The sequence below is a fragment of the Centroberyx gerrardi genome, chromosome 4 (assembly GCF_048128805.1).
Source record: "Centroberyx gerrardi isolate f3 chromosome 4, fCenGer3.hap1.cur.20231027, whole genome shotgun sequence".
Classification (NCBI taxonomy): Eukaryota; Metazoa; Chordata; class Actinopteri; order Beryciformes; family Berycidae; genus Centroberyx; species Centroberyx gerrardi.
In genome coordinates this window covers 7,110,210-7,123,986 of record NC_136000.1, presented here as the reverse complement: position 1 = coordinate 7,123,986, position 13,777 = coordinate 7,110,210, and the positions used below count along the sequence as shown (strand labels likewise).

Sequence of the window (13,777 nt, the reverse complement as noted above, 5' to 3'; positions counted from 1 at the left end):
ATGGGATGATATATAGAAATGCAAACGATTGAAATCTAATTACATATGGCATGCATTGCAGATTAGGAAATGTAAACTAGAAGTAGACTGGTTAGACTAGTAAATGGGCTATAACTGTAAATGACACCTGTATTTTCCTTTTAAGTCTTTAACAAAAAGCTGAAAATTCCTGATTCCTAAGAGCAGGCGTCATTTTTTTCACATGGTGGATATAATGTCGGAATAGTCACCCAGTAGGTGGCTTAGAAGACATGAGTCATTTGACGCTGTAGATGTGTCTGGGTTATCCAGTAGGATTGTAATTTGGATTGCAGTGAGTGGTGAGTGATGCCACCGGCCATGATGACAAGCTGCAGACCTGGGATGAACACAGCTTTAGCTAAATGTCAGCTGGGTAAACCTTCTAACATCCTATGCACAATACATTATTCTGAAAATATGTGAATGTATTGCTATAACGTATATTTAGTAGTGAATACATATTTCCAAAATATGTGACGACACATCTGAGGGAAAAACTACTTGTGAAGTGATGAAGGTAATCAAAAATCTTGACCAAAATATGGAATTTCTGCCATGGTTGTTTAGTAAGGTTGTTAAAATTTCTCCATATATGTGTATAAATATTCCAAAAGGTTTCAAATAATATAAAATGTCCCAATCAGTTGATATAGTGGGATATTTGCTTCTTGAGTGACATTTGAAATATTTTATAGTATACACACGTGTGACAGATATATTTCAAAGGACAGGTGTGCTGAGTTGCACTGAAGCATTCTGTGTGTGAAGTGTAGGACGAAGAAAATTGACATACGTACATTTACATTTTAGGCATTTAGATAATGCTCTTATCCAGAGCGACTTCAATGAATGCAACAGTAGAATCCTTTTCCTTCATTTCCTAGATCACCAGTGGTACAAGCAAGGTAAGTGTAAGAGTCAGAGCCAATATTACTGTGATACTCAAATGATCATATGAGATAGAACTGCTATGAAAAGGAATAAGGTAGAGGATTTTATTAACCGCAAGATACCTTAGGATTTTAGCCTGTTGTTGACATAATCGTCAACATTTTAGTTTTCTATGAAGATTTCTTTCATTCAGTTAAATAATGAGAACTATTTTCCACAGCAAAACTCCTCTAGACTGGACCCTGGCTCCTCTATCTAGGTCAGAGACACAGTGAGCTATTGATTTGCTGAGAAAAATAATATTGTCCTAGATTCTTCAGACACTGTATTAATCTATTCCTTGATGTGGGTCAGAGTGGGCTAAAGACTTAATAGATAGACTAGTCCATTCAGGAGTGTTTTGGCTCCTCCATTGTTGGAGTAAGTGTTGTGTCTACCTGTGTGTGTGTCTCTCTGATATCTGAATCCATCTGAAGCAGGCATCTTTAGGGAAGAGAACAGGCTGTTACTGAAGCAACAACAACACTGCTGATTACAAAACACTGTCTAGTTTTCACATGAGTCACCTAAACAAGTTAACACATAAAGGAGGAAACTCGCGCTGCAGGAATACAATATTTGCCTAAATATTTGTATGTTTTATTTTTATGAGGACAGATACAATCACAAGGATATTTTTACAAGCAACTGCCCATTGTGTTGAATCACAGTGTTTTTAACTTTAAGAGAAAGGAGGTTTTGGAGAAAGTATTGCTTTCCTTTTTAAACAGCAACAGTCTATTTGATTAATTTCAGTCTGGTTTTAGAGCTCTACACAGCACAGAGACACTAACAACCCTAAAAACTGTTTGGGTAGGAGCGCTTCCTGGACTCAAAATTAAGTTTGTTTGAGGTGCTCTTTGGATAGGGATACATGTAGACACAAAAATACAAAAATACTCCAAGGCACTCTCTTTAAACCAATTAAAATGCCTTTATTGTCATGGCAACTAACTAACAACCCTCTTCTAACAGCGGATATAGGAGATTGCTCAATTTGAATCCTTTTAGACCTCAGCGCGGCTTTTGATAGTGTAGGTCACCCAATTTTAATTGAACGCCTTAGGCACTGGGTGGGTATCACCGGTCCCAGTGAGACTGGTTCATCTCTTACATCTCCAATAGGACATTCTCCGTAACCATAGGCGACTCGTCATCCTCATCAGCAAATATCACGTGGGGTACCGCAAGGCTCCATTCTTGGCCCAGTCCTCTTTTCGTCATACGTGCTCCCACTCGGCCACATAATCCTTATCCATTCTATTCCTTCTGTTTTTATGTAAAGACCTTTGTAAACTGTTTTTAGATCAGTCCTATTTAAAGTTTATTATTATTAATTAATGCTTGCTAGTTTCCAATACCTGTTTTGGAACAGAGTGGTACACATACTGTATATATGAGGGTTAGGTGCCCTTGTTCAGGAGCACATAGGAAGATCAGGGTGCTGGTCATACCAGGAATTGAACCAGCAACCTTGTCACTTTGAGGCAGCTTGCCAAACCAAGCTGCTAGTAGCAAGCTAGTGCTAATTTAACAGTCGCCTTCGGAAGCCAGGCATCTGTCATGGAGTTAGCGTTACTCAGTGAAACTGATTTATGTATCTGGGTAGGAGGGAGGTGTCACCAATATGTCAGATTGAGTGGAAATGTATGGTTCATAGGTTCATTTCACTGATGCTCTCCATCATCACGTTTTACACACTCCCCTATCTCCACGGCAACAGTATAAAAACTAGGTTGCCGGAGAAAGAGGGAGGAAAGTGGAGGGATGAACCGGAGCAGGCGATCTGTCACCCCGGCACGAGATGACAAATATGTTTCTCTTTTTATCTGTCTGTCTGTCTGCCTCTCTCTCTCTCTCTCTCTCTCTCTCTCTCTCCAAATCTTCCCCGACTCTCTCAGCAAAAGCTTAGTGACGCAAATGCCTCCAGAGTTGCACTGTCACACATAAAAACAGACAGTCAATCTGCTGTGGATGTGGTTGAGTGTGACAGCTCTCCAAGCACTGGGTAAACAATGACTAGTGTGTGTGTGTGTGTGTGTGTGTGTGTGGACAGAGAGAGAGGGAGAGAGCAAAAGATACTGACAGAGATGGAGAGAGAGAGACAAACAGAGAGCTAGGGTGGCCCTCTCTGTGACACTGACCCTCCATTTGCTTCCAGCTGGTCCTTGTCCATCCTCTCCATTGGCTGGAAGATAGGAAGTGGTCGCTGTCAAAGGAAGGGCGGTTGTGCTTGGCTTCACCCCAGAAGCAGCAGGGTCAGGGTTGCCGTGCCCAGACAGCTTGTGGGTCATGATGATATGCTCTGATTACCATAGTGCTGTTGCACTTGCATGCGTCAAATGATCAGAATGCATGCATACTTGATGTGTGTGCATACGTAGATGTGCACATGTATGATGCTTATGTGCTCACCTCCCTCTCTCTCTCTCTCTCTCTCTCTCACACACACACACACACACACGAGTCACGCTGATCTCAAATCTGTGTTGTTCTGTGATTACATCTCTCCACGGCACGTGTCTCACGGTCCAACACTTAAGCCATCATACCTCCGGAGAGAACGTCTCTCTCATCTCGAAGATTTACTTAATCAGAGAGTCTATTCTTAGTCAAGCCACATGCAGCCCAAGCAGGTTCCCGACTAAAGCCCCTCTGGCATTGTCTCCGCCCGTAACACACTGCTGACTCGCACACAGACGGAAGTCATACATCACGTTTCACTTGTCGCTGAGTGGATTAGGAGAGGAGGGTTATTAGCAACAGGAGGGACGGCTGCACCGGGTTTCTCCCAGACTCCAGAGGGCAGTTCTCTCAGCAGGCTGGCTGTTGTTGTGGCTGAGTTCGCTGATGCAAACCCAACATTACTTTAGTGCGTCACAGGGCCAGTAAGTATGCAGCAGACCCAGCTCAAGTACTGAGTGTTTAACTATGAGCCAGACCTCACTTTGTCTTAAGAATAACACTGGAGATAGACAACATTTACAGGCTATACATCACTTCCCCCTCCTCTGTTTACACCTCATTTTGTCCCATCTTGTTAAAAAAAAAAAAAGTATGTTTTCTGCCTGGATTTTATCTCTTTACCTATAACTTTTCTATTATAAATAAAAAATGTAGGGACAAAGCAAAATGTTCTTACATCTATTGTCTGTTGGCTGAGGCACTGACCCTTGCACTCCTTACTGTCAGTTGCTTATAATGTTTGCAATCTGTTGCACTGCTGTTGCACTCATTGTATGTCGTTCTGGATAAGAGCGTCAGCTAAATGTTGAAAATGTAAAATGTAAATATGCCACATTTATCAATGGACATTTATCTGAAAGACATTTATCAACTTGTTGCACACCAATAGCAGTATTTAACTTTCACAAATATACTTCCCAAATATAAATTAAATGACTCAAAAATATTTGAAAATATTTATTAAAGTACATATGACAAACATAACATTATAACATATATATGTATAATGTAAAAGAAAGTATAAAGGCTATGTTTCTCTTTGAAAGTCAAGAAGGTGACTTTAGAAGTCAGAAAGAGCAATAAAATTACATCTAGAATTCCATTTGGTTATGAACAAAATAAGAGAATAAATATCTTGACATTTAGAAAGGCATTTTTTTGCTCAGGAATAGAGGCGACAGTACAGATTTCACTCACTGTGAAGCTGGAAAACAAGAGCGCAAACTCTTTTTAATGCTACTCTACTGCTTCAATGACTGCCAGGTCACTTTCAAAGCACAGTACATTGCTTAGTCAATGTATTTACAGTTTGGTAAGTCACAATAGTAATATATTTAACAGTCATTTCTGTGGTGACTGGTCACTTAGAAAATCTGGATTGAAACAAAATACCTATACAAGTTTAGAGTGGAAAAATATCAGCCATCTTTCATCTTTCAAGCTTTCCTCATAGAGTCATCCACAGTAGAAAAGGAATATATCTGAAGAGTCAAAGTGGTGTGCTCAACACTGCGTCATGTGCTACCTTTACACTCATATCTATACAGCTGTATCAGTATAACCAGCCAGTGGTACTGGTAGAGTTCTTTACAAAGTTGCATCGAGTGCATGTTCTAGCAACACATATCGATATGTTAGTATGTATTTAGCTGTATGAATGCAGATTTTGATATGACAGCAGCGGCTACACACACACACACACAGGGGCAGGCTGGCGAACAGGCCAGTTTGGTTCAGTTCTGTTGGCCTCCATTCGAAGCTGCGTCAGGGCAAAGCGAGGCTACGCCAGGAGAGGGGCGTGTCCTAGCCCTCACTGGGCGGAGTCGGAGTCACTGGAGTCCAGGCTGGCCTGTGTGGGCGTGGTGGTGCGGCCGTGATGGGCGGCCGGCGGGCAGTGGAGGGTCTGTGTGCTCCGCCGCAGGTTCTCCAGGGACTGCAGGAAGGAGCGGCGCGCCCTCTCCTCCTCCATCGGCGAGGAGCCCTCCTCCTCCACCTCTGCGATCTCGGCGAAGGTGACGGGCTGGGTCTTGAAGCGAGCCTCGCGGGGTCGGCGGGAGCGGCTCTTGCCCCTGGCCGGGCCCTTGGGGACAGGCAGCTGCTGGGGGAACTCCTCCATGGCCGAGGCCATAAGGTGAGCCGGCAGGACGTGGAAGCCGGAGGCCTCCATGGCCATCTGACGCACAGCAGCCATAGGTGGGAATTGGAGCCCAAACAGGTGTGAAATCGATTCTAGCTGAAACCTAATGTGACCAGGTGTGAACACAACTGGCAAAACAGTTGATTGCCTCTTTGCACGGCCCAAAGTTTTCCTTCCTTGCTCTTTCTGGTGCCTTGTCTTATTTTGAGAAAAGCCTCTGTCTCAAGAAAGACAATAAAGCAAAGTTCCTTCCAAAGTCAAGACAAGCAAAACACTCCTCAAACCTCTCAAGTCCAGGCAGATTGAAGATCACCAGTCTCAAAGAAACAGTCTGGTAGGTCTCAGCTCTGCACTCTTCTGTGTGAGCACTTAGTTTCAACTCTGTCGGCGCTCGGTGTCTCTCTCTCTCTCTCTCTCTGATTGTTCCTAGTTCTGTGTGAATCTCAGTCTGCTGAAGCTAATGCCACTGACAGATCCGGCACTCTCTTTTATAGCAGCTCACTACCCACTCAACTTCTCTCTCTCCCTCGCTCTCTCTCTCTCCCTACTCCCTCTTTTTGCCAGGTCCCTCCCACCCCCCTCCTTCCCTCTCAGTCATGGTTCCGGCCTCCATAGCAGTCAGCCAGTCAGAGTCAATCCCCCAAAATAAACATATGAGGAGAGCGAAGGAGAGAGGGGGGGAAAGAGACTGAGAGATTCACAGAGAGGGATAGAGAGATTCAGAGAGAGGTGAGAGAGATTAAGAGAGGGGGAGAGAAGGAGGGGGACTTCAGAGAAAGCAAGAGGGAGCGAGAGGTTCAGAGTGAGTCAGGGAGAGAGGGGTGAGCGGCAGAGAAGAGAGGGGTGGAGAGAGAATGAGAATAGAATTAGAGCAGGGGGAAAAGTGAACCAAACCAAAAGGTTGAGAGACTCAAACTCCATCATTTACGTAGCCCAAAATGCAGGATCAAGTCCTTGGGAAAGGCATATTTCCACATAAATAATCCACTGATCAGATTTTGACAAAACTTTAGGGAATGATGCATGTCATTGCTCCATTCCGGCATTTTCTAAATTACTCTGATTGCCATAAGGGAGGCACTATAATATTTTTTTACTTGTTGGATTTTGCCAAACGTTGGTGGAATGATGCATCTCACTACTGCGTTGTCTCTCATTTCCACATAAATAATCCACTGATCAGATTTTGACAAAACTTCAGGGAATGATGCGTGTCATTGCTCCATTCCAGCATTTTCAAAGATACACTGATTAGCACAAGGGGAAGCACTACATTTGTTTGCTCATCCATGTGTCACGCACAACACCTCAGACACCACTGATCTCATGCTGACAAAACTTGGGGAAATGATGCATCTCACCGCTGCACTCCAGCATTCAAAATGACACTGATTGGCCCAAAGGGGAAACTACAGTTAGAGCTCAAAACTAGGTGACATATTTGTTACTGATTGATCCAGATGAGGACCTCATCATTCATAGGGGACGACATGCTTACTGTTGCCTTCATCATTGCTATTACCTAGGGGTGCACATGAATACAATCACCCTTCCATGGACCACTATTTCTATCTATTGTTTAATATTATAATATTTACTTTCCTTCTTTTTCTTTTCTTTTTTGTCTACTCTTATTGATCATTACGACAGGAAAATAATACTCACTGGCGGCCACAGTGGCAGATGAAAATTCAGCAGCTACTTTTAATATTTTACCAGTCAACTAGATTGTTAGGATGGATTAAGACCTCCAAATGACAGCTGGTTACTTGTCAAAGTGACTGGAGAAGTACACAAACTTTCCAGCTAGAGCAAAAAAAGCATTTGGCTGTTGGATAGTGTAAACTTCCCACTGTAGCTGTCGTTGTCTTTAATCTTTTTGTTCTTTTATTATAAAGCATGTTTCGCATTGCAGTCACTTGAATGAAATGTGTGAATAAAGAGTGACCTGCATGGTGCTTTCCTCCAGATCCCAGCCTGACAGCTGTGTTTGGGGGGAACCATGGCTGGCAGCTCTGCTTACAGTGTACATACTGTATATACACGGCAACACAGAGAGATAAACAATGTCAGGAAGTTATGATGGTCCCTGTGTTGGAGCAACCAGCTCACCTCTCACACTGAGCATGCAAACCACACATACATGCTTTCATACATGGATGCATGCATGCATACAGAGACACAGTAAGCATGTAGTCATCTATCCTGTGTTGAAGGTGTTATGTGTTGCATTTTAACATCAATAAATCATTACCACATTCATTTGAGCCATTAGCCTCTACCGGCCTCTACACTGCATTTTACAATGTGAGTCTCCAGGCCGGATGTGGTGGGAAATCTGCTGGATTGCTTTACAGCACAAAACAGGAAGAGGCTGCAAATGGAGCTAAAGCTTTCAGAGTTTTCTTCCAACGTGTTTAACCTATTCACTAAAACCAAAGAGAAAACAACCGAGGAGCGACGTCCGGGAGAGACAGGAAGCATCAGGGCTTATAAAGGGTACCAGTTATCTCAACCATGGTGTCAGTTGTTTACAGTAATTAAACCAAGGTATCACAGTTGACGATGTATTGATATTTAAAAATGCAAAGCATCTTTAATATTGTAGACAATTCTTTCTTGAATGTTACATGGAAAACACACACACACACACACACACACACACACACAGAAACACACATTCTTGCAATCTGACACACATGGTAAATGTCAGATAAGTGAGCTGAGAGTCCCAGAAACAACCCACATGTTCAGTGGAAGCATGAAATCAAAAGGCATGTTTTCACTCTTGTACTGGTAAATGAATGGGAGGCTCAACTATAAGCTCTGGTTAATGATCAGCAGATCAATCAGCAAGAACAATCATTATTATTTTATTGTATTTTCTTGAAAAGATCTTATTTTTTATTTTAAAGATTTATATCAGCCGAAAAGGTGGACAGATAACACGACAAATAAAAGAGTGAATAAACTCTTTTGGTTTTGGTTAACCCTGCACTGCATCACTAGTGACTTATAATGTGAGGACAGTGAGACAAATGATAATTAATTTGTGTTGAATTTTTGGGTTTGTCCTAAATTGAAATATCCACCCACTATTGAATATTACTGACATTATTAATAGCCTTAATTGACTCGGTTACTTTCAAATTATTAACATTTTAGGTTTTGCAATCATCTGTATATCGATCATTCAGTATGAGGAAACATTTTTGTTTCTTGTATATAGCCTGAATGAGCTTTGCATGTGCATGCACTTAATGCATGTAAGTAAGTAAGTAAGTAAGTAAGTAAAATGTTATTTATTTAGCACATTTCCTACAAAGGGAAACGCAATGTGCTTCACATAAAAGCAAAACTTGAACAAGGAAAACAAATTGTATAAATACATACAGTATATATACATTCACACATTGGAAGAAGGCAAAAAAATAAACACATTATAAAAGCTACTAATACGCTTTAGAAAACAGGGAAGTTTTGAGTCGCTGTGTATATGATAGGACAGTGACGGAGCAGGGTGACAGATGGGTCAGTGACGGTCACACACCGGCCTCCAGGCCCCTCTCATATATAGTCAAAGTCACAGTAGGCAAGGCAACACACACAAACACCAGAAACTCATGGGCAACCCCGGTGTCACCCAAGTCAACTCACCACGTCATCTCGACCATAACCGTAATGACTAAATTTATCTTGCATCGCTGATGATGGTGGCATGTCAGATTTGCAGGGGCTGAGGTGACATGTTCACACTGCAGCTGACAGTGTCCCAGTTCTGAATTCTTCCCCTCACATTTGACAGAGATCAGATTTTTGATCCGTGTGAACAGGATCTCGAGGCGTGCAACCGACATGTGACTTGTATTGGACTGCTCAAATTGGAACCTATTGGAATCGATAAATAAATCTTAAGTCATTCACGTGTCATAATTGTGACACCCATAGCAGCTTGGTGGGTAAGCAGCGTTGAGCATGGAAGACAACGAGACACAAGAATGGAAAGGAAGCCAAATTGCTGACTTGATTGGTATTGGGGGAGACGCCTCAATTCAGCCAAAACAAGTGGGAGAAGCATGTGTACAAAAACGGATGTGACGTCTTTTGTTTTTGTTACTCTACGCACGTATCTTTTCAACATCGCTGTCAGTTCATATTGGTATTAGAGGTGGGTTAGATCCTAGAATAAATATGAAAAGTCATCCAAAAAAAGTGATACTAGCATTTTGAATTGAGCATGAAGACCTGTGGTGTGAACGTAGCTTTACCTATTAAGGTATAGCTCCAACCATGACAAGATTTTAGTCAGAATCAATCGGTACAAAGGAAAAAGATTGGAAAATAATGTGGAAAATTGAGTTATGCTTTAAAGTTGGTTGGAGGATTTACAGGATTACATACAAATGACTAACATTGCAGAGGATGTAATCTTCTGTATATAAAGTAATAGACATCAGGTATCATGTTTTTTCCCAACATCATCACGTAGCCTTTTAAAAATGAACTTTTCAAATGCACGTAGACGATAGCAGGGTGACAGATGGGTCAGTGACGGTCACACACCGGCCTCCAAGCCCTATTCATATATAGTCAATGTCACAGTGGGCAAGGCAACAGGTACACAAACACCAGAAACTCATGGGCAACCTCGGCGTCATTCCGCAATGACTAAAATTGACCTTGTAGTGTCACCAACGGTGGCACGTCAAAGGCAGCGCACGTGTTCACGAGCGCCGAGGTGACGTGATGTTTTTTTTGACGTTTCCAGGGTCGACCTCGTGGGCTTTTCCTTCTGCCGAGGGCGCAGAGTTTACAGGAGTGACGGGATCCTCTAAAACTGCTCCAGTTCCGTCACGCATTCCTAGGATGACACCTCAGGAGGGTTAGACGGAGACCAGGTCACCCTGTTTCTTGTCACACACACACACACACACACACACACACTCAGCAGGGTTGTAAGTAGTAGATGTGAACTTTCAAATACCCCCTTGCTCTATTTTGAGTAGGTCTAAGGTCACCGGCAACCAAGCCACCAGCTGCCAGTCAAGTGACATCGCATGACATTTTTGCTTGCTTTTTAACCAAGCGTGTGTGTGTGTGTGTGTACATATATGCCCAGTTCTTGCATGTCAGTGCCCGTTTGATTTAGTGTGCGCTGACACGCTGGTGGGGAATGAGCAGTGTTACACCAGACTCGTCCAGCAGGATCTCAGTATGCCAGGAGTTGTGTGTGTGTCCTCGGGGACGCCTTGTTTTTCCTGTGACACCCTGCCAAGGCTGCATGTGCCGCACACAAGGACAAGGGTTTGGTAACAGCAATGATCGGAAAACCTTCTGGACAGCACGAGACTGAATTCTGGTCAGTCATTCTACTCAGTATAAGCATCAATAAACAACTATGAACAGCTTTATCAACAGTTTTTTTATCTGTTTTGTAACAGAAATTGTACATAAAGGACAGATTATCTCCCTACCCTCCTCCTTAGTGATAGGCGGATTGATTCGTGACTCATACATCCCGCAGGTATACCCACAAGTAGGGTGGGTTACAATCAGAAAAAAAAACCTTTATGAATAATTGCGAGCGAGTTGCGGCTGGGAGAAAATAAAATAATAGTCATAAAAAGTACCATATATTCCTGGCTATATTAGCTTCCATATTTTTCGGTCACACAAAAAATATGGAAAGAATCTGGCATGTGTGACGGCTCCTTGCCTTGGGGTCCTTTGTCCAATCTCCAGAAACTGCTGCAAACTATGAAACTAGAGTGCAAAGGTAATAGTGATTAAAATGTCAAAACACTTGGAGATTTGGGGGAAAACTGCAAAAGGGGAAAGTTTGTTAAGGTGTTCACGATGATGGTGCCGGCTATGTCATCTATAATGATTATTAATTTACAATAACGGTGGGAAAAAAAGGAATTTAGTGATTCAGTGGTTCTTGGGTGTCTGCTTTATAAAACAGAGGTATTTACATGGCTTCACTTGTCAAATACGAGTGGATCCTTACTGCTAATTGACTGTATAATACAAGTGAAAATACGGAGCAAAAATTACACACACATACAGATAAAGTCATAACCCCCACCCCCTATTCGTGCCATTTCATGACATATGATTTTCTAGGAAATTCAGAAAACAACTTGAACAGTTAAACCTTCTTACTCTACCTTATGTCCTATTATATTTCATCCTATATCCCACCTTGCCATATCCTATCCCATATCTTATCTCATCCTACTTTGCCTATCTAGTCATCATCGAACAGCTGGTGGCATTTAGGGGTGAATCCTTCCACCGGGGAGCATGGGCAGAAGCAGTGGCAGCTGGGAAATAATCCCCCAGGCTTTCCAGCCGACCTGGAAATAGGTTCGCCTTTAGCTTCCCCTCCGATCCTCTCCTTGATCAACCCTCCTCCCCGCCCCACCCGCCCCACCCATTAAGACGAGCCCCTCCAGCCCTACAGACAACAGCAGCAACAACAGGGTGGAAAGTGGAGATGTGTAGAAACACTGCAGCACCCTTCACTGGGCTTTGGCACTGGGAACACAAACTCAACAGCTAAACAATTTTATTTTCCCTTTCATGAAGCAAAGCTAATTTACATGGAACACAATAGGGCCGTTTCACATCGTCATGGTAACAGCTTTCATGTTGAGAAACCGGTGTATCACAACTTCCTGTGGCAACTTTCTTTTTGCAACTTATTGATAAACCAATCCAACAAAGACAACAAAACAACAACATTTTAATGGTTACTAGAACTAGACACATAATGTAATAACGTTATGCAAATTAGGTGATGACTGCCAAGAGATGACAGCAGTTGAGGAGAAACTGAAGCTAAAACTGACCTTCATAATCGAAGAGGGAACTTTAGGTGAAGAACTTGAAGCCTTTCTCTAGTTTAGATTCAGGAGTCAATGAAAACAGGTCAGTGAGTCTTTGCACTTCACCAATGTTCATTTTGGCAGGTTGTGGAGCGATTTAGTGAAGGTCATAGCTGGCAACAGGAAGTTGTGATGCTCCGGTTTCTCAACGCAGAAGCTGTTACCATGACGATGTGAAGAGGGCCTATTAAGTCGTACTTAGCTCTGTTGGTCATCAATAGCTGGGTTTCCATCTAAGTATTTCTTTGCTAATTATGATGTATTAAATTTGATAAGCTGATCGGAAATGACAAAATCCAATAAAATTTCCTCAGTGTCGTAGGCTTGGCATGATGGGCCAGATGAATGGTTCAGTTTCATTACATATCAGTTCAAATGTGGCTTTGGATGTTCTTCTGCTGTCTATAAAATATCCGTTAACTCCAACCTCCCAGGAATGTCGCTCCCTGCTGTTTCTCCCATGTTGTGGTTGTATGACCATTACTTGGTGCCCTCAAATATTGCCAAGTACATTGCTTAGTTTTTTTCTTCAAATGAAAGCAGGAAAACGTGGCCACCATTAGCTGACACTAAATCAATCACTAAATCAATTCTTGAAAGGCTTTTCATTTTGCTCTGTTGAAATTCAGGAAGAATATTTATTCAATTTGACCCAGATGATGGAAATCCACTTAAATCACATTTTATTTTTTGTAACATTTCAAAGGTTTGTGTAAAATTCACTTGACAGTTGGATGGAAACATAACTAATGTAGTGGCATCATACTTCCCAGTCTCTCCTGCCTACTGACAAAGCAAATGGGTATATATGCAGCAGAGGGTTAATAGGGTTCATGAGCTGCTTGTTGTTTCATCAGGCCACTCGTCTTCTCTCTTTGTCCACCTTGCAACCACTGCTCGACCCCTACATAGAAATTAATGTCCCCTTAATATTCAGGATGCTCAAGTACTCTGTAACTAAGCTGGCAAATGTAAATGCCATATCCTGTTTACAGTAACTTGAATAAGCTGTTTTCCCGACTATGAGAAACCTGGATAAGGTGCTTGGGATCCGATATTATGTGATACTGGCACATCCTGTTTACTGTTGCTTTTCACAGTCCACACAAGATCACAGTGTCATGGGTGAAGTCACAACACACCAGTAAGCCTCAGTTACTCAGGTTCTCCTATTACTGGAGTGGAGATGAAACTGAATTGTGTCCTATCATGAAAGATGTTAATATTCTCGTTGGTCTGGAAGGCACACAGCATTGCAATAGTGATTTATTTAAGGTAGTTGTCAAATAAAGGCGAGACACTGGTTTCTGCAGACTGAGCAAGGCAGGTCACA

General features: G+C 42.3%; 1 protein-coding gene across 1 annotated transcript; it reads right to left on the bottom strand.

The window, feature by feature from the left end:
• Positions 1-4,381: 4,381 nt before the first annotated feature.
• c4h11orf96 (chromosome 4 C11orf96 homolog) lies at positions 4,382-5,998 on the bottom strand. Its single transcript, XM_071911094.2, has one exon. It carries the CDS (start codon positions 5,606-5,608, stop codon positions 5,228-5,230), a length of 381 nt encoding a protein of 126 aa, XP_071767195.1. The 5' UTR covers positions 5,609-5,998; the 3' UTR covers positions 4,382-5,227.
• Positions 5,999-13,777: the final 7,779 nt, after the last annotated feature.

Excerpts from the sequence above, each read along its gene's own strand:
- c4h11orf96 (XM_071911094.2), bottom strand. The coding sequence starts at position 5,608 with ATGGCTGCTGTGCGTCAGATGGCCATGGAGGCCTCCGGCTTCCACGTC.